The sequence below is a fragment of the Mirounga leonina genome, unplaced genomic scaffold (assembly GCF_011800145.1).
Source record: "Mirounga leonina isolate KUSES-001 unplaced genomic scaffold, KU_Mleo_1.0 Mir_101609, whole genome shotgun sequence".
In the NCBI taxonomy this organism is placed as follows: domain Eukaryota; kingdom Metazoa; phylum Chordata; class Mammalia; order Carnivora; family Phocidae; genus Mirounga; species Mirounga leonina.
Genome location: NW_023270164.1, coordinates 6,280,360 through 6,306,869, shown reverse-complemented (window position 1 = coordinate 6,306,869; position 26,510 = coordinate 6,280,360). Strand labels below are relative to the sequence as shown.

The window sequence follows — 26,510 nt, the reverse complement described above, 5'->3', positions numbered from 1 at the left end:
TCTCTTGATGCCGAATTCATGACCTGAGCTGATATCAAGAGTTGGACACTTAACTGACTGAGCCACCCAGGTACCCCAAAATTTTCTTTCTCAAAGAACCAGTCCTTAGGTATCTGAAATATCAATGGACTTCAGTTGCCTTTTTAAAAATTTAAACAAGGAGTTTATGCACAGCTTTGTTTACTTGCCATGTTCTTTTTTAGGGGAAATTTTAAATTTTAGTAATTTCAAACTTAAGACAAATTTCAAAAATAATGCAAGAATTCCCTTATCACCTTCACTGATATTCACCAGTTGTTGACATCTTGCCCCATTTGTTTCATTAGTTGCCACATATACGTAAGTGTAGTTTTTCTTAACTATTTAAGAGTCAGTTGAAGACACAGCTCTTTACCCTTAAATACTTAAATGAGTATTTCCAAATAACGAGGACACTTGCTTATATAACCACATTACAATTACCAAATTACCACTGATACAGTACTGAAGTTAACTCTGATCACTTGGCTAAGGTGGTTTCCAGTAGGCTATTGCACTGTGAAGTTACTATTTTTATTTTCATAATCAGTAAGTAATTAGTGGGGAGAGACCTGCAGACTATGTAAGTATCTTGCTTCTTACCAAACTTTGATCCCCTAGGTTTAGTATCCCCATTCCTTTTTTATTTAGGTGCCAGCACTTTATCAAGAACTAGGATCCTGGATGCCTGGGGGGCTCAGATAGTAGAGCATGTGACTCCTGATCTTGGGGTCTTAAGGTTGAGCTCCACGGTGGGTGTGGAGCCTATTTAAAAAAAAAAAAAAGAATAAAACTGGGAACGTGAACACAAGCAAGAACCTTGAAGATATTCAGTATCAAACAATAATCAAGAATAGTCAAGAAGTGGGGTGCCTGGGTGACTTGGTTGGGAGTCCACCTTCAGTTCAGGTCATGATCCCGGGGTCCTGGGATCAAGCTCCATATTGGGCTCCCTGCTCAGTGGGAAGCCTACTTCTACCTCTGCCCGCCGGTCCCCCTGCTTGTGCTCTCTCTCGCCCTCCCTCTGTCAAACAAATAAATAAAATCTTAAAAAAAAAAAAAAAAAAAAAAGAATAATCAATTAGTAAGAAGATCCATCAATGCTAAATAGGAAGGGAGAGACTTTACACTTCGCTACAGAGAAGATTCTGGGGTGTCAGAACATAAACAGGATGTTTGGTGGTTTTCCTTGTAAATATTCAGCTCTAAATACTATGATTAGTTAGCAAAGAGGATCCATTTTTTACTCCTGCTGCATCCCACTGACAAGAGCAAGAGAATGGAGATGAGAGTAAAGTGTCTATGGCTAAGGCTAATATAAACTGGTTGTCATTATAGAATGCAAGTTGTTTAGAGTCTATTTCATAACTCATTATTAAAAAAGTTCATTTGAAAAAATATCTTGAGACGGGATTCAAATACCATAAAATTCACACATTTAAAATGTACAATTCAATGGCTTTTAGTATAGTCAGGGCTACGTAAACATTTCTGTCATTTTTATCTTTGTCATCCTTAGGTGTGAAACAGAATCTCAATGTAGTTTTGATTCGCATTTCCTTAATAACTAATGATACTGAGCATCTTTTCATTTGCCTTAGCCATTTGTGTATCTTGGGAGAACTGTCTATACAGATCCTCTGCCCATTTCCTAACTGGGCTTTTAATTGTTGAGTTTATGTAAGAGATCTTATATATTCCGGATTTAAATCCTTTATCAGAGGGCACCTGGGTGGCTCAGTTGGTTAAGCGACTGCCTTCGGCTCAGGTCTTGATCCCAGGGTCCTGGGATCGAGCCCCACATTGGGCTCCCTGCTCAGCAGGAAGCCTGTTTCTCCCTCTCCCACTCCCCCTGCTTGTGTTCCTGCTCTCGCTGTCTCTGTCTCTGTCAAATAAATAAATAAAATCTTTAAACAAAAAAAATAAATCCTTTATCAGATATGATTTAGTTATTTTGTCCTGTTCTTTGTCATTTTACTTTCTTGATTGTATCATTTGCAAGTAGTTAAGTTTTTAACCTCGATATACTCCAATATATTATTACCTTTCCCCCTCTTACAATGTTGCTTTCCCCTAACCCAAAGCCACAAAAATTTATTCCGATTTTTTTCCTAAGAGCTTTATACTTTTAGGTCTATGGTAGGTTTTAAGCTTTGTGGATGGTGTGAGGCAGGGGATCAAACTTTATTCTTTTAGATGTGCATACCAGCAACATTTATCAAAAACATTACTTGTTTCCTTTAATTTTTTTTTTTTTAAAGATTTTATTTGACAGAGAGAGACACAGTGAGAGAGGGAACACAAGCAGGGGGAGTGGGAGAGGGAGAAGCAGGCTTCCCGCCCAGCAGGGAGCCCGATGTGGGGCTCGATCCCAGGACTCTGGGATCATGACCTGAGCCAAAGTCAGGCACTTAACGACTGAGCCACCCAGGCGCCCCAAGACTACTTGTTTCCAATGAATATTCTTGGCACCCTTATAAGAAATCAAGCATAACTTTAACAATTTATTTCTGGACTATAATTATATTCCACTGATGCATACATCTGTTCTTATGTCAGTACCACACTGTCTTACAGTTATTTTGAATTAAGTTTTGAAATCAGGAAGTATTACAGGTCAGCCAATTTTGGTTTTTACAATCAAGACTGTTTTGTCTATTAGGGTGCAAAGGTCCCTTGCATTTCCATGATTTTTAGGATCAGCTTCTCAATTTCTGTAAAAAGAAAAAAGTCTGGATTTTTATAGGGACTGTGTTGAATCTGTAGAACAACTTGCAGAGTACTGTGACCTTAACAATATTAAGTGTTCCATGCAGTGGATATGGGCCTTCTCTCCCTTTATTTAATCTTTAACTTCTTTCAATATTGTTCTGTAGTTTAAAATGTGCAAGTTTTGGGGGTGTGTGACTGGCTTCATCAGTGGAGCTTGAGACTCTTTATCTCAGGGTTATGCATTTGATCCCCCCTTAAAAAAATAAAATCTTGGGGCACCTGGGTGGCTCAGTTGGTTAAGCAGCTACCTTCGGCTCAGGTCATGATCCTAGGGTCCTGGGATCGAGCCCCGCATCGGGCTCCCTGCTCGGCGGGGAGCCTGCTTCTCCCTCTCCCTCTCCCTCTGCCTGCCTCTCTGCCTACTTGTTCTAGCTCTGTCAAATAAATAAATAAAATCTTTAAAAAACAAAAGGAAGTACACATTTTGTACTTCTTTTGCTCAATTCATTCCTAAGCATTTCATTCTTTATAAAGTTATTGTAAATAATTTAATTTTTCAGGTTGATCATTGCTGAGCATACAGAAATACAACTGACATTGTATAGTAATCTTAATTCCTGCAATCTAGTTTAACTCATTTATTAGTTTTAAAAGATTTTAGGGATTTCTTTATACAGATGTTATTTTCTGTGGTAACAGATAGTTTTGCTTCTTTTCCAATGAGAATGTTTATTTTTCTTGCCTAGCTGCTCAGGCTAGCACCTCCAACAGAAGGTTAAGTAGAAGTGACTAGGATGGACATCCTTGTCTTATTCCTGTTCCTAAGGGGAAAGCAGCCAGTCTTTCATCATTAAGTATGAGGTTAGCTGTGAGATATTTGAGATGCCCTTTATCAGGCTGATAAAATTACATTCTATTCCTAGTTTGTTGAGTGATTTTAAAATGAAAGGTGTTAGATTTTTGTCAAATACCTGTCCTTCACCTACTGAGAAGATCACATAGTTTTGTTTCTTTATTGTATTAATATGGTGTATCACAATGACTTTTGGGTGTCAAATTAACTTTGTGTTCCAGAGATACATTCCAATTAGCAACGATACATAATCCTTTTCTCTGAGATTTTGTTTTTAAGTAATCTCCACACCCAATGTGGGGGTTGAACTCACAACCCCAAGATCAAGAGTTGCATGCTATTTTGACTGAGCCAGCCAGGCACCCCCATAATCCTTTTTATATGTTGCTGAATTTGGTTTATTTTTGAGGATTTTGAATCTATACTTCTAAGAGATATTGGTCTGCAGTTTTCTTCTGATGTCTTTGTATTATTTTGCCATCAGGGTAGTAACAGCTTCATAGAAAGAGTGTTCCTTAATTTTTTTGAAAGAATTTCTGATGGATTGGTCTTCTTGAATGTTCAGCAAATTCACTAATGAAACCATCTGGTCCTGGAATTTCTTTGTGGTAAGTTTCTTGGTTACTAATTCAATCTTTTTACTTGATATGTCTATACAACTTTTTAACTGCTTCATTAATTTGGTATTCTCCTATTTTTTCATAAGATCAGTAGTGATACCCTCTCACTTTTGATTTTCGTAACTGAGTCTTATTTTCTTAGCCTAAAGGTTTGTCAATTTTGCTGATCTTTTCAAAAACCAACTTCAGTTTCACTGATTTTTCTTTATTTCTTTTTCTCCTTTATCTTACTTGATATCCCCCCCCTCCAATATTCAGTATTTCCTTCCTTCCTACTCTGGGTTTAGTTTGCTCTTTTCTAGTTTCTAAAGGTTACTGATTTGCTAACTTTCTTCTTTACAAAAAACATTTGGAGTTATAAATTTCTGAGCACTGACTTAGCAACTCTCCCCAAGTTTTGGCATTTTGTTTTCACTCATCTGAGTATATTCTCATTTCACAGTTGTCATTTCTTCTTTGACCCATTGGTTAGTCAGGAGCATATACTTGAACATACTTGTGAAATCCCCAAATTTCCCTTTTGATTTAAAATTTAATTCAGTTGTGGATTAAACTCCTACCTCATAGGATTTCAATACTCTAGGTTAATGAGGTCTGCTGTTGGCCTAGAATATGGTCTGTCCTGCAGAATATTCTATTTACACTTAAGAATACATTCTGCTGTTGCTGGATGGAGTATTCCATAGAAATCTGTTAGGTATGGATTGTGGGTTTATAGTGTTCAAAACTTCTACAGGCATACTTTGGAGATATTGCAAGTTTGGTTTCAGGACCCCAAAACAAAGCAAGTATTGCAATAAAGTAAGTCAAATGAAGTCTTTGGCTTTCCAGTGCATATGAAAGTTAGGTTGACTCTGTATCATATTCTACTAAGCAGGAAATAGCATTATGTCTTAAAAAACAAGGTAAATACCTTAATTTAAAAATACTTTATTGCTAAAGAATGCTAATCAAGGTGCTGGGTGGCTCAGTCAGTTAAGCATCTGCCTTCAGCTCAGGTCATGATCCCAAGGTCCTGGGATAGAGTCCTTCCATTAGGTTCCCTGCTCAGCAGGAAGTCTGCTTCTCCTTCTACCCTTCCCCCCAGCTGGTGCTCTCTCTCTCTCTCAAATAAATCTTTTAAAAATGCTAATCATCTAAGCGTTCGTTCATCAAATCATAATCATCAATCATAGATCACCTTAACAAGTACAATGACAGAGTCTGAAATACTGACAGAATTACCAAAATGTGACAGAGACATGAAGTGAGCAATGTTATTGGAAAACTAGCACTGGCAGAACTGCTCGATGCAGACTTGTCACAAACCTTCAATTTGTAAAATATTCAAAGAGCAATAAGCCTGTATTTCTTTTATACCCACCACCCCTCCTCTGGCTTTGACTTACCGTCCGGTGTCACTTACTGTCAGCCTAATTACTTCCTTTAGTGTTTCTTTCAGGGCAAGTCTGCTAGCAATAAATTCTCAGAATTTATCTAGGAAGGTCTTTATTTTGCCTTCGTTTTTTAATGATAGTTTTGCTGCATGTAAGACTCTTAGCTGTTAGGTCCCTTCACTGCCCCTAGCACTTCACGTACAGGATCTTCATGCCTTCTGGTCTCTGAAGTTCTAAGACACAATGTTAATTTTATTGATGTATCCTTGTGAAGTCTGATTTCTTTTCTTTTACATCCTTCAAAATTTCTTACAACTATGACGTGCCTGCATCTAGGTCTAACTTTAACTTACTTGGAATTCTTTAAGCTTCTTGTATGAATGAAATCTAGAAGTCTTCAGTGATTATGTCTTTTTCTGCTCCCTTCTCAACCCCCCTCCCAATATCCTTCCAGTATTCCCATTACATGTAGGTTGGTGCTCTTAATGGTGTCCTATATTTCCCTAACATTCTCTTCATTTTTCTTCATCCCTTCTTCACTGTTCTTCAGATTGCATAATTTTATTGATCTTCACAGATTGATCCTTCCACCAGCTCAAATCTACAGTTTTGAATCTACTTCCACCAGTTCAGCCCCTGTAGCAAATTTCTCATTTTAGGTACTGTACTTTTCAACTCCAGAATTTCCATTTGATTCTTTGTATCTTGTTATTGCTATTCTCAACTAAAACTGTCACAATACTTCCCTTTAATTCTTCAGACACAATTTCGAACAGCACCTTGAGCATATTTGTAATAACTGCTTTCAAGTTGTCGTCTAGAAAGTCTACCATCTGGGCCCTTTCAGAGGTCTGTGTATGTATGAGTGACACCTTTAAATTTTTTTTTAGTCGAAATCTGGGTATTTAAATGTACTGTAGCAACCTGAATACTGACACCACCCACTCACTCCCTGGGTTGGTGTTGTCTGTTGGTTGTTTAGTGATTAGGCTGAACTAACTCAGTCAAGTCTATCTCAGCCACAGTGTTTTTCCCCCTTGTTTGTACCTTTCAGCCTTGGTACCTGTATGTTGTTCCTGGTTCAGCATTAGCCCCTTACTGGTCGAAGGCTGTAATTAAGTCCCCTTGGCTAGTTAGATTACCCTTTACCACTGGATGTAATTGTGGCTTGGAGACTACCATCACAGTTCAAGTAGTTGTCCCACATTCAGTCAAGGACTAGTAGTACCTGAGGTGTTTTCTTCCTCATCACTCCTGAGGGTAGTCTTAGGCATGAAACAGTCTTTCTGACTGTTATATTTTATTCTATTTTATTCTGATATATTTTATTCCTTTTACTTTTTTTTTAAAGATTTTATTTATAGAGAGAGACACAGCGAGAGAGGGAGCACAAGCAGGGGGAGTGGGAGAGGGAGAAGCAGACTCCCCACTCAGCAGGGAGCCCGATGCGGGGCTGGACCCCAGGACCCTGGGATCATGACATGAGCCGAAAGCAGACGCTTAATGACTGAGCCACCGAGGCGCCCCTCTGTTTACTTTTAAAAGAGATAAAATTTTACTTTTAAGCCTGGCTCCCTAGGAGTTGCCTCTGGGTCATGGTAACCTGTAATTCACCCAACGTTTGGTCAGAATTTGAATTTAAGTCCTTGAGCCAGTGAAGCTTACAACCTTTGTTGATGGATTGGTGTGTGAACTGAAGAATGTTTTCAACTTGTCCATGTCTTGCTCTGATTGCTTCTGAGTGGGTGCAATCTAATGAATGTGCAGAACATTTGTGACCCCCCTAGGGTTGACTGTGTTCCGAGGAGGGCTCATCTTGGCTGTCTTTATCTAGATCTCTCTGTTAAACTTTTGGTTGCTATGCAGTTTCGTTGGTTAATATGAGTACACGGAACTACAAGCTCCCTCTTAATTACTCTTCACCAAAATTTCCACTCCTTTTAATAACACTCTTAGGAATGGTATGCTCTGGTCCAAATAAGGTCAACCCCTTCAAGCCTAACTGCTCAGTTCTTCATCCTCACAGCCTGTCTCTCCCTCTGGGCAGAACTTCTGTGCCACTGCACAGGAGCTGGTGACAACATAGCAAGCAGCTTCTCCCAGAGTGATCCCTCTGGCTCTATGAGTGGTGCTGGTATGTGGGAAATGGTAATAGCCCCTGATTTTCTCAGTTTGTCCCTCTAGGCACAGAATATCCAACTTATGACATAGTAAGCTGCAATAGGAGTAATATGAACTTCAGTATCCTCAGACTGCCATGCATAAAGTAAAGCTTCAGCCCTATGAGTAGACTGTGCAGGATAAGGGAGTCTCTGTTCTACCATGACTGCCTTAGAATAGAACTTCTGTAAAATGTAACTGGGCAAGATAATAAATGCCAACAGCCTGCCCTTCTTACGGTGGAACCACAGCCCTAGACTGGCAGCTGTGGGGAAAGGGAGTAAAAGTTGTGGCTCTAATGCTACAGATTCTTGCTATTCTTCTCAAGAGATTTTCTTGAAAAATTGTTTCCCTATTTTCTGTATCCCCTTAGAATAATTCCCAGTTACTTTCGATATTATTTAAAACTTCAGAGAAATGGTTGTTTTGTTAAGGAGAAGGTCCACTGAGGGGCGCCTGGGTGGCTCAGTTGGTCAGGCGTCCAAGTCTTGATTTCGGCTCAGGTCATGATCTTAGCGTTGTGAGATCGAGCCACGCGCTGGGCTGCATGCTCAGTCTGCTTGAGATTCTTGCTCTCTTTCCCTCTCTCTCACTTCCCTCTTGTACCCTCTCTCTAAAATAAATAATCTTGGGGCGCCTGTGTGGCTCAGTTGGTTAAGCGACTGCCTTCGGCTCAGGTCATGATCCTGGAGTCCTGGGATCGAGTCCCGCATCGGGCTGCCTGCTCAGCAGGGAGCCTGCTTCTCCCTCTGACCCTCCCCCTCTCATGCTCTCTCTCTAATAAATAAATAAATCTTAAAAAATAAATAAAATAAATAATCTTAAAAAAAAAAAAAAAGGTCCACTGAGCATCTTACTCCCACCATTCAAAAAATTAAACCCCTCATCCCGTGGATTTTTATTATCATCATCACATGTTCTACATGTATTAGTTGGTACACTTCCCTTTCTTTCAGCATGGACGCAGAGGTCTGTATTTTATTTAATGGGTTTAGTTATTTTTATTATTTATTTTGACCTAATTTTGGCCAGTAAGAGCCAACTCTTATTTGTTTTTGACATGTCAACAAGATTTTTTTTTTTTTTTTTTTTTTTAAAGATTTGAGAGAGAGAATGTGCACACACGGTGGCTGGGGGGGTGGGTGGTGGAGAGGATAGAGAATCGCAAGCCGACTCCCTGCAGAGTGCAGAGCCTGACTTCGGGGCTTGAACTCATGACCCCGACATCATGACCTGAGCCAAAATCAAAAGTCAGACGCTCACCCAACTGAGCCATCCAGGCGCCCTTAACAAAATTCCTCAAGCCCTTTCTAACTTTCTAAAATAAGATGTTGAAGGACCATCTTATGTACTTTCCTTACACCAGGCCCTGAATATAACCATTACTCTAGAGAACTACAATAAGCTATTTATAAAATGAATACTCAATTTTTTTTGAATCACAAAGAGCCCACACAGATTTCACTGTATTTCATGACTGATGGGTAGGAATGAGCCACAGCTGAGAAAGTCTAGACCAGGATTTGACCCTAACACAGAGAGCACTGTTGGTGAATGATGCTCAGGAAGAAATCTTTTATGTGGAAAAATGTTCCCCAAAATTTCCAGTATTGGATGTAAATGATTGGGAAGAGGTCACTGGAAGTGGTAGTCCTTAGAAAACAGAATGCAAAAAAATGATATATAATGAAGATGAGTCCTACAACTCTATGCAGAAACCAGGAAAAATGGTAAATAAAACTATCAATAAGGATTCAAGTTAATACAATGACGGGCGCCTGGGTGGCTCAGTTGGTTAAGCGACTGCCTTCCACTCAGGTCATGATCCTGGAGTCCCTGGATCGAGTCCTGCATCGGGCTCCCTGCTCGGCAGGGAGTCTGCTTCTCCCTCTGACCCTCCCCCTCTCATGTGCTTGCTCTCTCTCATACTCTCTCTCTCAAATAAATAAATAAAATCTTAAAAAAAAAAAAATACAATGACTACCCTACCAATAAGGCAAAACGTGAGTGAAAATTAAAAGTGGTCTTCTACATTGTTGTCTGCACTAAAACACTTTTAAAGAATGACTTGTAACCACCAGTATCTGAAGGCACCACTAGTGAGAACACATGAGTAAATATGGGAGATAATTTTAATAAATTCATTACTTTATCTACATAATATTAAAACAGGAGGTAGAGTCAGCTGACCACACTACTGTAAAAACGTTTATTCCAAAACTAAAGATGCTGATGGAGATGAAATATGGGCAGGACAAATATGTAATACTGATATAATAGTTATCAGAAATTAAGAGTACCAGAAAATTGTGGAAGCTTGATGTCATCCTGTGAATAACAGGTCTCATACCTAATGAGATCTATGGAATACTTCCATTATACAGAGACAAAGACTGTAATTTACTTTAGAATTCCAAATTCAGAAATTGGTGGTTGATATTACCACAGAAGTGACTTACTACTGCAGAGAGTTTATTATAACAGGAGAATTTTACTAGTTTTAAAAAGTATACCACCCCCTTTCCCCATATTTAAGGATCTGTAGACTGACCGTTTGGTATTATTCAGTAGAGTATTGTAATAGAGGAAAAGTTATCAAAGTTAGGAGAAACAGAAGGTGTGTCAATGAATTTAGGGGAACATCAGTAACAAAAATCCAAGAGCTTAATACTATATGCCGGGCATTGTTCTAGCATACATAACTTGCCCAAGGTCATACACCTAATATGTTTATAGTCATTTTCAAATCTAGACAATCTGACTTGTATCCAAGAGTCATACCTCTAATTTTATGGAGCTACGGATAATTTAAGGAGGGAAAACTGAAGAGTGAAAACCTTCGTATGACAATACAATTGAGATGAGGCAATGATTCATGCAGAATTTGACTAAAACAAAGCCGGAAACCCTAGTGAGGCTGAACTGCACATGCACCATCATCTCCTGACTGTCCCAACAGCACAGTACTCAACTTTTGGCAATGAAAAGAATCGAAACATCACATACAAAGGAAGTAAGTAAAAATTAGCATTGTAGCACATAGGATTTATATGGCTCCATTTCGGGGGAAGGCCTGCAATGGCACTTGTGAGGACTTCGTACCAGCAAGAAGAGATGAGACCATGACAACAAATCTGCAGTATGTTAAACTGAGCCCAGATGCTTGAGTGATTGATTGGGTGTATTACATGGAAACCTCCTGTACTTCTCTCAGATTTTGGTTGCGTTTGGCACAGAACATAAATTACATGGTCACGTGCGAATATTGCTCTGATCATCTTATCATGCTACTTAGAAGGAACTCAGGCCTGAAACGGTACAAGCTCATTGCCTGGTGCCTATCAGTCACCTGATGCTTAGATTGCTTATCTAGCTCTACAATCTACTGCCTAGGTCTCAGCTGGCCCAGAGGTGGGTAAATTGAAGAACAAAGGAGTCAATACAATTAGTAGGCATATCTGAAGAGCTGCTTAATTTTTCCATTATGTTTATCTGAATTTTAGATGGGAATATACATATACATCCTGTGTTAAAGCAAATCCTATGATTTATAAGAATCTTGGGATTTTATTCAAGAATGCCAAGATTCTAATCTACTCTTCAGATAATGAGTATTAGAAATATAAAATAACTATTGGCTTCTGCAGACTCTTATCTACTATAAAATGTTAAATCAGTAGTATGTTCAGTAACCATTATGTTCAATTCTATTTCTAGCAGTAGTAGTACAAAGTTTTCTTTCTGTGAATATGGGAACAAGGTTGGGCCTACAAGACAGTGGAATATGTACTAAAAATCCATCCTTACTCTAACACAGATAAACACAACTGCCAGAGGGCAAAAAGGAGTACTGAAACAGAGCTCCACATAATGGCAAGAACTTAAAAACTGGCTGTTGAAACCTCAGGAAACTCTACCCTAACACGTTTAAACAAATTTGCACTTTGAAAACCAGCATAAACGTGGATTTTTGTAGTTTCACATCGTTGTTCTTGTGAATTTTCTAATTCACAAAGTCTGAAAGATTTATGAAATAAGGACTTAGGATTATAAAGGAACTATAACATATACAAGAACAGACTTAGACAACACAAATTTTCATGAAAAAATAAAGGTGATAGTAGTAATGAAACAAAGGTTGAGAATGAGTCTAGTATATTCCAAAGAAGGTAACAACCAATTATATAGTACAGGCAGGCAGAACTCCCGGAGAAGAAAAAGAAATCAATTTAACAGGGGATCGGGGAAGGTAAGCACTAAGAAAGAGCTGTGAAATGCTGGCCTGAAATTTACAGTGGGTAAAAATTCAGAGTAAAAATGGAACATAAGCTCATAAAGGAACACAGTTAATAAGACCCATTATCATCCATCTTTTAAAATACTTTTGTTGTCCATTTGTGAGGTAACTGATGAAAAAAATGCTGGGAAATTGCTGTTATTTCCTGTATTTTGGGTGAGCTCACAATACATACCTCTAGCATATAGCCTCATGCTTTCCATATAAGTTGCAAGGTTTTCTGCTACCAAAGTAACTAGGGCATGATTGTGCTGAAGTTGATTGATTAAGTCATGGCGATAAAATACATGGGGACTTCGCTGAGTTTGACTGAAACGAGAAGAACTTAACAATATAATTAGGCAATTAAACTCTGTTATAAGCAAAAGAGCTTATACAATCTAAATTCTTAGCTCCTACTACAAAAATTTAAAATGGTTTTCCTCATGACAGACTTATACTCTTGGCCATTTACTTTGATTACAGTATCAAATAATTTTTTAAAAATGTCTCAAAAATCAGACATTTATTCCATTTTTCTTATTTACATGGAAACTATAATGTTCTCCAATCTCACAACATAACATGGGCATCTACTTCAACGACTAATTTCTCCTCCTATACTACAGTAGTACTAAAGCACTTGTCTAAGTTTACACATTATTTCCAGAATTAGAGAACAGGAACATAATCCTTGAAAGACTAGTACCACAAAGATTATGCTACAATAGTGAAGAATTTGATCAAAGAAAATGCTTTCTGTAAAATTTTATTTATTCGCCATTCAAGGTACATTCTGGACACTTGGTTTGTAGCTATATTTGCCCACAGGTATCACCAGAAAGACATCTAGTCCCTTTCCAACCTGTTCTGATACCTTCACTGAAACCAATAAACTCTCAGAGCCATTACTATTCTAGTGAAGACGAAGCCACCGTAACCTGAAAGAGTATGGAAACTGCTCTTTCTACAACAGACAAATTAATTCATTTGAGAAAGGCAAAAAGGCATTATATACAGTGGCCCAAAAATAAAAATATGTCCCTCAAATAAATGTTACTGTTAATAAGATATATGTCCGGATTTCCTTCACTGTTTATCCCTACAGCTTTTTTAATTTCATATTTTTTCAAGCCTTTGGATAAAACTGAGACAAAGTTCAACCACTGAAACCAAAATATATATGGCCTTTTCTGTCTTGGGCATAATCTTAAATAATCTGCTGCAAAGGATCTTCGGCAATCATATAATTTTACACATAAGAAAAACACGTTTCTTTCAATTAGTAAATCTTTTACAAGATGATATGACTGTTTAGACTCAAGGGTTATACCCAGGAATCCTGACCCCATTATTAAGTATTCTTGGTACTATACCTAGCTCTCTGCACATTATTTTTAACTTTTCACATTATCTGTTCCAACTCTTATAAACAGAAAATACCAGAACAAATTATTCTAGTAACGAGAAGTCGGCATGTAAGAGGATTATATTTGAAGACCACTATTTATAAATACATACATATATACATACATAACGACCACTTAACAGAAATTTAGCTAAAATCCATCAAAAAATATTTTAAACCATATCTTATCATCTTTCATGAGTAATACAGAATATTGCTGATTCTGATATTTATCACTTAATTGTGGCATACCTTCTCATCAATAAAATCAAGGATATAGATATGATACAGGAATCTTTTGTTCCAAATTAACCCTTCTCTTAGCCTATCAACTCCCCACTCTTTCCTTTGAAAAATTTGTTTTTACCAAGTGACAATGCTATTTCTTTTCAATAAAATATAAAAATATTGAAATTTTCTGTTAAAAGCCTTACCTCAAATTTTGAGGGGCTTCACCAAACAAACTACAAATTTCTCTAATTTGTTTCAGTGCAGGAATTACCCATTTGTCATTTGTACGAAGTTCTTCTATAAAACGATCTATCCACTGGATCTTCTGTGTGTCACGGTCCTTAAACAAACAATTTCAATGTTTTAGATGGGTCATACACAGGAAAACTCCACCTCCAATGATAAAATAAGGCTTTTCTTATAAGATCATCATCACAAGCATGTAGTAATTGCAGGTAAGAGTTTAACAGTGTTTAAAAGCAGTAAATACATTTTTATTTCACATTTACTACCAAAACTACAAAAAGTAAAACAGTACTATCCAATGCTTCAAAGAATTCTATCATATAGTAAAATTCAGCAATAACATATAACCCCAATTGTTATTCCAAATGGGATTGTTTTAGCATAGTGAGGGACACCGAAAATTTCTATTTTCCCAAGAAAATAATGGTATGGCAACTAAGTTAAAAAAAAAAAGTTCCACCAGGGCGCCTGGGTGGCTCAGTTGGTTAAGCGACTGCCTTCGGCTCAGGTCATGATCCTGGAGTCCCTGGATCGAGTCCCGCATCGGGCTCCCTGCTCGGCAGGGAGTCTGCTTCTCCCTCTGACCCTCCTCCCTTCTCATGCTCTCTGTCTCTCATTCTCTCTCTCTCAAATAAATAAATAAAATCTTTAAAAAAAAAAAAAAAAGTTCCACCAAAAATCAATATAAGGACATATGGACATATACACAAAAAGATAAAAGGAAAGCAGTTATAAAAGTATTATAAACTCGGGGAGGGGGGTGGGAGGATGGGTTAGCCTGGTGGTGGGTATTGAGGAGGGCACATTCTGCATGGAGCACTGGGTGTTATGCACAAACAATGAATCATGGAACAATTCATCTAAGGCTAATGATGTAATGTATGGGGATTAACATAAGAATAAAAAAAAAAGAAAAAAAAGTATTAAAAACTCAAAATTATCTCAAATATGATGTTTCACTTTTCATATCTTATTTACTCCTTCCCCTAAATCAACAGTAATCAGAAATATAGGTTTCTGCACCTAAGAAGTTTAAGTTTGGATTATTTTGTGTGTGTCTCTGTTTAATGAAATAATTTAAATTGAAGCTTCTTATTAGTATTTGGTATACTAAGTGTTTAATGACCTGTTACAAGCAAGTATAGGAAAAAAAACCTGAATGGCACCTGAATCACATACACCTACTTGATCTTATTAGCTCTCACCTACATTTCAGTTCATCAGGGTAGCAAATAGTTTCAACAAGTGGAAAATTAGTTAATCAGCAATTTTCATTTTACCATAAGTTAATAGTTAACATACTACAAGTTAGAATCCAGGGAAGCTGTTGTATGATTTGCTCAAAGGAAAGGCTCAAAATGTTTTACTATTTAGAAAATTCTATTAATTTTTCTTAATTTCCCTGTGAGCAAAGAAAACTCAAATTCTCTTACCTCTAAAGTCCCTTTAATATCTTATGATCTATTTGAAACTGATATTTCAGCACCATGCATCTGACAATACTACCACTATATAACCTGTTTTGTTGTTTTTTTTTAATACTGTCTTTCTCCCAAGGAGACTAAAATGCTTTTCAGATGATACACAAAATTTTGACACAGAGACCTAACATGAGGAAGGCAGACTTACTGAAGAAAGTGAGTCAATTCTTGAAGATCATTTCAAAAATAACATCAAAAGATGTGGAACTATTCTGTATCTAAGCCATCCTGAGAATGAAGGCAAGTGTCAGATAAAGTGAACAAAGGGGCACATCTTACCTGTGAGCAACTATAATCTAGTATTTTTATGTGGGCACTGAGAGCCAGGTCCATGATGTCTACAGGTACATCATCACTGTGGGCCAGATTCCACAGTAGGTTCAACACTTTGTGTGCCATTACACCATCTTTATCATCTTCTGCGAGGCGACGTATCAGCTCAAGTAGCTTTTCACGCTGCTTTTTACTTGCATTTGTCCAACTGGCCTAGAAAAAAAATTTAAAAATGACATGAAAACAACACATTTACCCATCAGTGATTAAATTAAGTGTCATGGGATTAACTATATTCATGGGAAAAACATGCTGAGCACAGAATTATTCTAGTGATATCCGAGAGATAAGATAGGGCAGAATTATAAACATGAGGACAAAAAAAAAAATCTCTATTTATAGAAATACCTAACATTGGGGTTTTTCAACCTTGGTACTGACATTTTAGGCTGGAGAAATCTTTGTTGTGGGGATTTTCCGATGCACTGTTTAGCAGCATCCCTGGCCCCTACCCCGTAGAAGCTAGTAGCAACTCTTCCTCCCACCTGTGACAACCAAATTATGTCCACATCCTGCTATCTCTGACAGTGGGGGTGAGGGGTACAGAACTGGCCCGTTGAAAACCACATTCCATTTATCCATTCTACAAAGCAATTTTCTTGCTTGCTATTACAAATAATTCTGCTACAAATGTTAAACGTGAATCCTGGCGTACACATGCATGAGTTTCTCTACAGGATATATTGAGAAGTCAAACTGATGAGTCATGAGAATCCTACACTTTTCAAGAGATATCAATCTACTTCCAAGATGGTTGTAACAACTTCTGTTCCCACCAGCAGTCAGTATAACAAGATACCTTTATCATCTAATGCCAGTTGTTAATGGAACACTCCTCATGAACACTGCTACTGCCTTAAGGTCGTATGTTCTTAGTCCACAAATTCACCAATCATATGGTTTTCACAAACCCAATACTAACAACTGTAGAGAGACCACTACACAACATGGCCTTAAAAAGTGCATGATAATACCAATGCAGGTATCGCTACAGGGGCTCTTGGGCTACCTTATAAATTACATTTCCATTTGCCTGTGCACATCACCCCAGAATACCAAGCTATTGGTAATCCCTTGTTACTGACATTTTATTTTTTATTGCAACCAATCATCCTTCCCTGAAGTCCTACAGTGCATCTGAACCTATAATAAAAATTCAAACTGCTAGGGGAAAGAAATCCATACTCACAACCTGAGTTTAAAAGATTCCGTATTTATCAGGGCTATTATTATAAAAATGAACATTAAGTTCTCATTGGAAAAAAAAAAAAGACCAATTCCTTCACACCAGAAATTGTTCAATAATTTCTATTGAAGTATTTACTGGCTAAGAGCAACTCACAGATCTAATAAGGTAATTTTATTAAAATGAAGTGGCACTACTTTACTATGCTATTACCTTAAAGCAATCAAAAAGATGATCAAGTTGTTCAGGAGAAAAATCCCACGCTAACTTTGCCAGTAGATCGTGTACATTCTTCACAATGGCTTCATGCTTCCCTGCCTATTGAAAAACCAAAAGTAACATAGCATATTAGAATTTGAACAGCAGATAAGTTGTGTATACACAACTGCTGGCAGCTATTAATTAAACTATTCCCACCAGCTTCATCTAAGTGTAGAACATAAGAAAATTCTTAACATTTTAAAAATGCTTTAGAACTGGCCTCCAAAGCCTGACAAATTAATTCCTTGATATACTGGTTAATGGTTACTTGGGAATTCATGTGAGCCTTTATTACAATTTACTGAATTTAACGTGCCAATTTCAACATTGCAAGTAGGAGAACAATAAGGCACACCAATGGTACTATTCCAAAACCGGAACCTTAAGCACTCAAAGGGCAAACTGAATGTTTTCTTGGTTTCTACAGACTCAAAACATGAGGCTTTGTAATCTTAAAACTCAACAATACTTCCCAAGTGATCCCAGTAGAAACTTGTCATTGAGGTAATCAAAGGAATCACCTAGTTTCTAGCTATGAAACCAAAAAAGTTACTTATCTTTCAGAAAAGCTATAAATCCTTTGGACTATTACAAGGCTTCATAAATAATCTAGTGATTTAACTCTACTGACATTAAAGTTTTTTCTAATTAAGTTTATTAAGAAACTAATTTAACATTGTGTAAATAAGAGTCAAAAATCTGTAGGGAAAATTAAAAAAAAAAAAACAAAAAACAAACCCACCACCTACAAATTGCTAACCTGTACCAAACATACAGCAAATTATGAATATATTTAATTATTTCGGGGCGCCTAGGTGATGCAGTCAGTTAGGTGTCCGACTCGTGGTTTCTGCCCAGGTCTTGAGGTTGAGCCTTGTGTCGTGCATTCAGCGCAGAGTCTGCTTAAGACTCTCTCTCCCTCTCCCTCTGTCTCTCCCCCTCCTCTAAAATAAATACATATTTTTTTTAATCGATCTTTAAAAATATGTATTATTGGCTATTTAAAATAGATTTCTGTAAATCACGAGCATTTAAACATACTAGAAGTCAAACAATATAAGTGTTCATCCTGTTTCACAACTACTATATTCCTTTAGTTTTTATTAGTATCTTTCTTTTAGAAACCGAATAGTTACCATATGAAATTTCTTACCTGTGCTGCCCAGATATTATCAAGATCTTGTAAAGTCAGAGCTTTTTCTTTGATGACAAAACGAAGAATCTTCTCTAGCTTTTCTACATACTGTGGTTGATGCAGACTATCTCGCAATACTATGGATAAGATATTGTTCTGCTGTATCCATTCCTAAACATAATTCAAAAACTTGATTTAAAGAAGTAACTGAAACACAAGCTTTTTTAAAAAATACGTATGAAATATCATTCACACTTTAAACATAAGTATGAATTAAAAAATACAAAATAAATACAATAATGTAATAGGCTTAATGTGCTGTTTTAATTCACAACTATGGAAAAACCAAAATAATTTCATGGAACTTAATTTTACACATACAGAAATGTTTCCATGACTCAGAAATAGTATAATTATTAAAAAGATTCTACTCCAGCATTTACACAGAAAAGTATTATTTAAGTACAGCAAGCACCGTGGTTTAGGTAGAGTGGGTACAAGACCCATTTTAACATTTTTGGTTTCCTTACATTGGTTGTGATTTTGATGAAAACATGCCCTCTTAATCTTTTGCTTTTATTTATTAACCAATTACGCTATTACTGCTTATCCAATAGCACTTTACTCTTCCAAACAATCCTAATGAGGGATATATTATCCTATTATGGAAGAATAAAAAGGCTCAGAAATTTCAGAAGTGGAATTGGAATTAAGGCTGCATGCTTCCAAAGTCTGCGTTTCTGTAACACTATGCTATGTTGCTGACTGGCATTTATTTAATATCTATACCAACAGAAGAAAACTCTAACTCATGATACAAAAAGGTAATAGCCCATACTGTGTAATTTACAGTATTCAACTTAATGAGATTAAAAAAGTATTAAGACCCCAAATGTGCTGGAGAAGTACACTTCTCAGGTGGTAAAGGTCCATTTTTATTTCTAACCTGTTGCAGGTACATTTATAAAATACAGGAATTATGTGGCAATGTCAAATTGCTACAAAAGTTTCTGAACACTTGATGCCATTTTCTGTACTCCTCTAGCATTGGCGATTGTTCAAGGACGAGAAGCAGACCTCAGACCATACTCTGACAAGCACTGTGCTCAGAATTCCCACAAAGTAGACAAACAAATCACATATACAAAATCAGATGTTTAACACTTGACCCTTACTTAACACAGAGCCAATGTCTACGCATCTTCCACATACCTTTTATCACATCCTAATCACTGTCTCCCCTATTAAACTGAGGCTGGCAAGAGGGCAAGGACAGTTCTTTTACCGATGTCTGCTCAGTACCGTCAGACACTATGCACTAAAGTTATTTGATCAATCCTTTTCAAGTGGCATACGTATATATTTTAAAACTACAAAATAAAGAAGTATCTATGGTAAGGGGTGCCTGGGTGGCTCAGTTGGTTAAGTCTCGGCTCAGGTCATGATCTCATGGATCATGGGATTGATCCCCACGCCAGGCTCTGCACTCATTGGGGAGTCTGCTGGAGATTCTCTCTCTCTTTCTCCTTCTGCCCGACCCCCAACTTGTGCACTAAAATAAATGAAATCTTAAAAAAAAAAAAGTATTATGGTAAATAAAGTTTCCTAAACATTCAACATTAGGATAGTATGAATAGAAGTGCTTATGTTTTTAAAATAATAAAACATTAATTCACATACATCTTATTCCAGTAATTGTATAAATCTGTAAGTGGCATCAGTCAAATGAACAATAGGCCACTTCATTCATCAGATACCAGATACTATCCAATCTATTCTGAAGATCATCTTTATCTACTCCATTTCAACCAATCCACCCAAACAAGCTAATAATTACTTCAGAATACTTACATTCAGCATTAAGTTTATCGAAGATGTGCGAAGATACCTCTATCACTACCAAATAAGCTATGCTATTACAAAAAGTTCCAAGGATTGAGTCATAAATCAATCCCAACACCTCCCAGTTTCAAGGTTTTCTTTAAAATGTTGTAACATTTGGTAAAGCCATTCTAATTTTTGCCTTAGGCAGATTTTTATTCAAGAAAGAAGAACCAAAGGACTTACTGCCATTCGTTCAGCTGTAAGCCACTCTTCCTCCTCAGGGTTACCATGCCGATGAGTATAGTAAGACACACTAGATATGACCTTATTAACCTCATTCAGTGCATTCATCTTTCCATTGAAAGACGAAATTTGCAGTAATCTAGAACAGAAATTCAGTGTTAAATATGATTCTAAATATTCACACAGTTTATTTCAAGAGGAAAATATCTTACCTAAGTATCATTTTTAACCTAAATATTTCTAAATTTTTTACGGTTTCTTCTTGCCCTGGAACCCTTGAAGCTAAATTCTTCAAAGATTTAATAATCATCGAAAGAGCATCATTTTTGGCTTCATTCTTTGCTTCTTTTTTCAGCTCTTCATCAGTTAAGTTTTCTAAAAACTGTGGAACCATTTCTATTACTGGAAGAAAGTACTTTTTCACTGTATGAAGAGTGAGAAACTCATAGCATTGCCCAAATGGTCTGAAACAAGACAAAAAAAAAAACTCTTGTAATACTCATTTTCTTACAATCAACTAGGACTGAACTCATATTACTTTTTTAAAAATCCAAGTTATCAGTTAAAGAAGAAACCATACTTGAAAAAAGAATATTTTTATCAAGGAATTAAGTAGCAATTCCTATAACGCACTGAAGATTCATATAAAAACATAACTTACTTAATAAGGGCTGCAATTATTTGAACATTTAATGCTGATCCATTAATAAAACGATCATGCAAAATCTGGAACCCATTTAAAGTGCCGAACTTGTTGAGAAGATCCACCAGCCAACCCTGTAATACACAGTTAATGAAAAAGGTTGACTTCCTGCTTTTAAAAAGAAATGCACCATCTGAAGTAATTTCTTGATTGAAATGAACTAGAAATAGGAAACTCAATAAAAGAAAATCATCATGTAAAATCATCTTTGAAATAAAGTATTACATATTATTCACAGTAATCTTGTCTGTGAGAAAAAAGCATAAGCAGCAGTACAGATTAGATCACGAAGGCACAGTTGGTTGGTTGTACCAATAGAGCTGGTGAATAGGCATTAGAAGCCATGTTTCTATTTCAGAGATCCCACTGTAGGAGAATATCTTATTATCTGAAAGTTATTTTTAAAAATTTAGGAGGATTAAAAAAAAAAACCTCTTTAAAAAATAAGAAAAAGATATGTGGTAACCTAAGATAATGTTTGAATTCATTTTTTATTGTAGTTGTAAATAATTAAAAATTTCCTGTAAATACAATAATCTTAAAGCCTGAAAGTGAACTATTAATTAAAGCCAATCCCTGGTATTATATCTGTTGCTCCGGACTAGAACATGCTGGTTGATGCTTTTGCTGGCTCACGTGAGTGCCCCAATTCTCAGCTTAGAGGTAACCAGATGCAGTAACTATGGATTGTCTTTCACTCTTCCCTAAGGGACAGCAATAACTCACAGCACAATGAAATTGGGATAGCCAATGGTTTGTGGAGTTAAAAGCATGCTTATGTGTAGAAACTTAAGAGGTTATATACGGATCTAAGAATCAAATCTATCTAAAAATTTATGTACCCAAGACGACCCTTTATACCTAGGTTTCTTCTAAAAAGCCACGTTTTAGAGTCCACTGAGGGAAAACCAATGGGGGGAAAAAGGGAATTTCGCTACTAAGTCTTAAGCAAAAGTAATTTCTACAGCTACTCAAGAACAAAAACAAAAAAACATGTCCAGGACAAGGGAAAATGGAAGTATAAGGTAACTGCTTTCAAAGAGACAATATTATATGGAAGCTAAAGGTAGTTTTGATGGGATTTTATGTATCAATTAAATTCTTCACTAAATTAACAACACTTTTCTATGTAAGTTCATTATAGTATCTTCCTACCTTTTTATTTGGTCTTAAAAAGCTAATTCAAAACAATTAAAAATCTGAGCATTTTAATTCACCAGTCCCTTATGGCATTCAGCATTTCAATTTCTCAAGTAACTGGAATGAGACTAATAGTCTGATATACTCAATAGTTATGTATAATATGTATATATAAAAGTGTATGTGCACAAAGTAAAAAAAAAAAAAAAATCAGTCTAAAACTAATCCTCCTTTATGTTTTCAGCTAAAATGTATCTTTAAGCAATTAGGAACACTGTAATTAGTAATACTCAAGAAGAGCTAGGCTTCAAATAAAGATATAAAAAGATCTTCAACCAGAAGCTATTTTAAAACAAGCTGTTCCCGGTGAGTCTCTTAAGATTATCATTGACCTATAGAGCAAAAATCAGAAAGAGAAATACAGGTATATTTTGGAGACTGTCACTGTTTAGATAATAATTTGATCTACCAAAACAAAAATAAGCATGAAGTGGCAACAATATTAATCTTGGGAAATATCAGAAAATCCCAGGTCTCAGTTTAACACATTTTGAGGATTTCCACTTTTAACATTGAATAAACCTAAAGTTATATGTATAAACTCAAATTTTACTGGCTTTGTTTTCCTTTTTATAAGGCCCACAATATTAAAAAGTCTCCCTAAAGGGGGACCTGGGTGGCTCAGCTGGTTAAGCATATGCCTTCAGCTCAGGTCACAATGCCAGAGTCCTGCGACTGAGCCCTGGGTTGGGCTCTCTGCTCAGGGAGTAGTCTGCTTCTCCCTCTCCCTCCACCCCTCCCCCTGCTTGTACTCACTCTCACATAAATAAAAATCATAAAAAAATAGAAAAAATAAAATGTCTCCCTTAATTATAAAATTTAAAAACTAGGTATTATTTAATATTTATTAAAAGATGAACCGTTTAAGGATAGATTTTTTGTTTTGTATATGCTTTATGCCAATATAGAAAATTTACATTTGAGAACTTTTACAGAGATATCATGTATATTTCATTGACATTTGTAAGTTTTACTATTTTGCTTTCATTTATAACTCCTATAATTTTACTTTTATGATACATTATTAGACATTTGTATGATATACTTGATCCTGAAGTCAAAACATTAGAATGTCCACAGTGATTATTGGCCTTGGGTCAAAGTCACCTCCTATTCTACTCTTACTTATAAGGAAAATTATGACATATTTCATAGAACCCATTTTATGACTATTTCCCAAAGGGCTGAGCAGAAGATAATGGGAACTAACTACATGGAGAAAGCTAAAAACAACAACAAAACAAACAAAAAAACACAGTCTAAAACAATTTTGTCAATTATACTTCAGTAAAGCTAGGGAGGAAAAAAAGAGTCCAAAACACAAAATAATGCAGAATCCCTTCATAGTAACATGAAACTACTCTTCTTCACATTAACAGGTGGTTCAGATCTTTTACAGTTCTGTGGCAGAGCAAAACTGTATTAATTATGAAAATAACAAACCAACACACTTTTGGTGATCGAGGGTCTGGAGAACGAGCGAAGAGTTCATCTTCAGGCAATTGAACACTTGACGAAACGGATTCACACGGACGTGTACCATTGTAGATATGGAATTTGCAATGAGGATTTAAGGCCATGGAGAGAAGTTCTAGAAGTGGAAACCAGTCTTGGGACAACTTGGCCACACATAGCTCCACCAGGCGATGAGTATTGTTGATAATACACCTCTGTTTAATGTAAGGAGGAAAGGTGATTTATAAGATCAAAACATTACAACTCCATCTCTCCATTTGTTTACACTGATCATTTGAATTGTTTAATATTGGGATCAAACTGACAGATCAAAACACCAAATTAACATTTACTATCCTTTATAGAGTACTTTAAAAGGCCATTTGCAACAGCTTACAGAATGAAGTAGGTACTGTCCTGTGTCTACAGACAAGACCCAAATTACTATTTTTTCTCCTCTTTGGAATTTGTACTCTAGAGGCAGCAATTCTAAAATCTATACAATATATTAACTATCCAAGATGGAAAAGATTTGTTATCTAAGCCTCAGTGAAAAAGTCTGATAGCACCTCCAAAGTTTCCATTTCTTTACTTATAAAGTTACATGTTGAATTAGAAGATGGTGGGATTTTTGTGCTATGGTTATATTTGAAAAATAGTTCACAGAGCACAAAAATATCTGCCTCACAACTTATGACCAGATTTCCACAGTATGAATAGGGAACAGAGACTTGGAGTAATTATGGCATTTCATCAATCTAAGATGCATGTTCTTTTACTTTTTAAAATCTCTGAAATTTCATTGTATCTTATAATCAATGCATAGTAGTTTCTTCAACTGAAGGTGTTGTAGAGAAAACCTGTGTTTGCTTCTGCCAATCACTTGGGCATACCACGAACCTTAGACCATTTAAGGATTTTTTTTTGTTTCACAACTATAATTTGATTTCAAATGACCAAACTCTTTGAATACTGGCCTGTTGTTTAAATTTTCAGGAGACTTTTACCCCAAGATGCCATGGTTGAGACATACAGGTTCCTTTCACATCTCTTTCTGTATGGTTAAGTTTATTTCTCTACATTGACCCTTTGTGTCCTAGATACTAGATTCCCCACCTTGGGTGTTTTCCTTCTTTAGTGGTACATAAAATGAGTGTGTGGTGCATCTCACAATTAATGAAACGTGGTGACTTGCCTAAGGTCACAAGGCACCTGAGAATCCAGGAGACATATTAAACCAAAGGTCTCTAACTCTAAACCTCACATTCCTAAAAGATCATGCTTTCTTAGATAGAAATTAGAACTTATAACAAGTATTTTTAAAGTTCCTCAGTATTACACCCTTTAATTCAATTAATGTATTAAATATACAACCAAATATGTATCTTATGTGTGTGTGTGTGTGTGTGTGTGTGTATATATATATATATGAAAACAACTCCCAGGCATCACTATGAAAATCTGGTTTTTTAAAGTCAAATGCAAGACTCACATGAATTTCGAACTTCCAGCCACTTACTGCCTCATCTGTAAGGATTTTAGTGAATGATATTGTTAGCCCATCTCGGAAAAATCGCTGGCATGCTTCACTTTTAACATCAAGGCCTAAAAAAAGGGAATGAATATTAATGTAAACAAAGCATTTTTCTGGTTGTCTCAAAATGTCCAAGTATATGCTGAAAAGTAATAAAGGGTGCCTGGGTGGCTCAGTCGTTAAGCATCTGCCTTCAGCTCAGGTCATGACCCCAGGGGTCCTGGGATGGAGCCCCACATCGGGCTCCCTGCTCATCAGGGGCCTGCTTCTCCCTCTCCCACTCCCCCTGCTTGTGTTCCCTCTCTCGCTGTCTCTCTCTCTGTCAAATAAATAAAATCTTAAAAAAAAAAAAAAGTAATAAATAATTTAAACTATTCACCAATAGCTAAGAAATTCACACTAGCTTTGGAAAAAACTCACAGCATTATCTATTGTTAAGAGGTCAAAAAAATATACAAGTATTATCAAAGTTCCTAGGTGTTAAGAAGGTAACTGATTCAGAAACACAATCTTCAAAGAATTTCAAAACTATTTAATTGTATAAAAGTACATCAAACCAAGCAAGGTGAATTGAAAACATTTCAAATCATGACACTAGACTTGAAATGCAAAATGGTTACCAGTACCACTGAGAGGGAATCTAAATGCTTCATAGCATTTTACTCTCTGAAAATAAACTTTAAAACTTAGAAAATGATGTTTCACAACTATTTTTAAAATCTTATTTTGGTTGTAAATGATCCATTAGACACCAATATCCTTAACACTACTCTATGTAAGTATTTCATTGAGTAAGATGAATTGTTTTGTCTTAGTGTCTTTCACTGTCCCAGCATCTATGCTTCTTTATAGCTTTGCTTAATTTCATCTGATTTCAGAAAGGCAAGAGAGCCAAATGCCCTGCCCGGCCAGAGAAAATTTTTAACTCTTATTTTATAATTATTTTTTTGTCTTAGAGAAAGTGTGTGAGTGAGCACACATGTGTGCATGGGGGAGCCCCGGGAGGCGCGGAGGGGTGCAGAAGGAGAGAGAAAGAGAGACAATCTTAAGCAGGCTCCACACTCAGCGCGGAGCCCAACTTGGGGCTTGATCTCACAACGCTGAGATCATGACCTGAGCCGAAATCGAGTCTGAAGCTCAACCAACTGAGCCACCCAGGCACCCCTTGAAAATCTTTAACGCTTGAGGACAAAGTGAAAAGTTATTCAATTTTTATAGTGTTCTGTGAGTTTGACTGTACAGAAGAGAGGACATT

General features: G+C 36.5%; 1 protein-coding gene across 4 annotated transcripts in view; it reads right to left on the bottom strand.

The window, feature by feature from the left end:
* Positions 1–26,510, bottom strand: part of USP9X (ubiquitin specific peptidase 9 X-linked) — a 166,957-nt gene that overhangs the window by 66,833 nt on the left and 73,614 nt on the right. For 3 of the 4 annotated variants that reach the window (XM_035003152.1, XM_035003143.1, XM_035003166.1), the window contains exons 5-14: positions 25,214–25,326; positions 23,718–23,936; positions 21,025–21,140; positions 20,576–20,827; positions 20,364–20,502; positions 18,315–18,467; positions 17,114–17,218; positions 15,661–15,867; positions 13,858–13,994; positions 12,212–12,360 (exon numbers count right to left, since the gene is read on the bottom strand). In XM_035003152.1, the coding sequence (XP_034859043.1) occupies positions 12,212–12,360; positions 13,858–13,994; positions 15,661–15,867; positions 17,114–17,218; positions 18,315–18,467; positions 20,364–20,502; positions 20,576–20,827; positions 21,025–21,140; positions 23,718–23,936; positions 25,214–25,326 (1,590 nt within the window). The remainder of the gene's footprint in view (positions 1–12,211; positions 12,361–13,857; positions 13,995–15,660; positions 15,868–17,113; positions 17,219–18,314; positions 18,468–20,363; positions 20,503–20,575; positions 20,828–21,024; positions 21,141–23,717; positions 23,937–25,213; positions 25,327–26,510) is intronic. The other variant, XM_035003158.1, reaches the window with a different exon arrangement.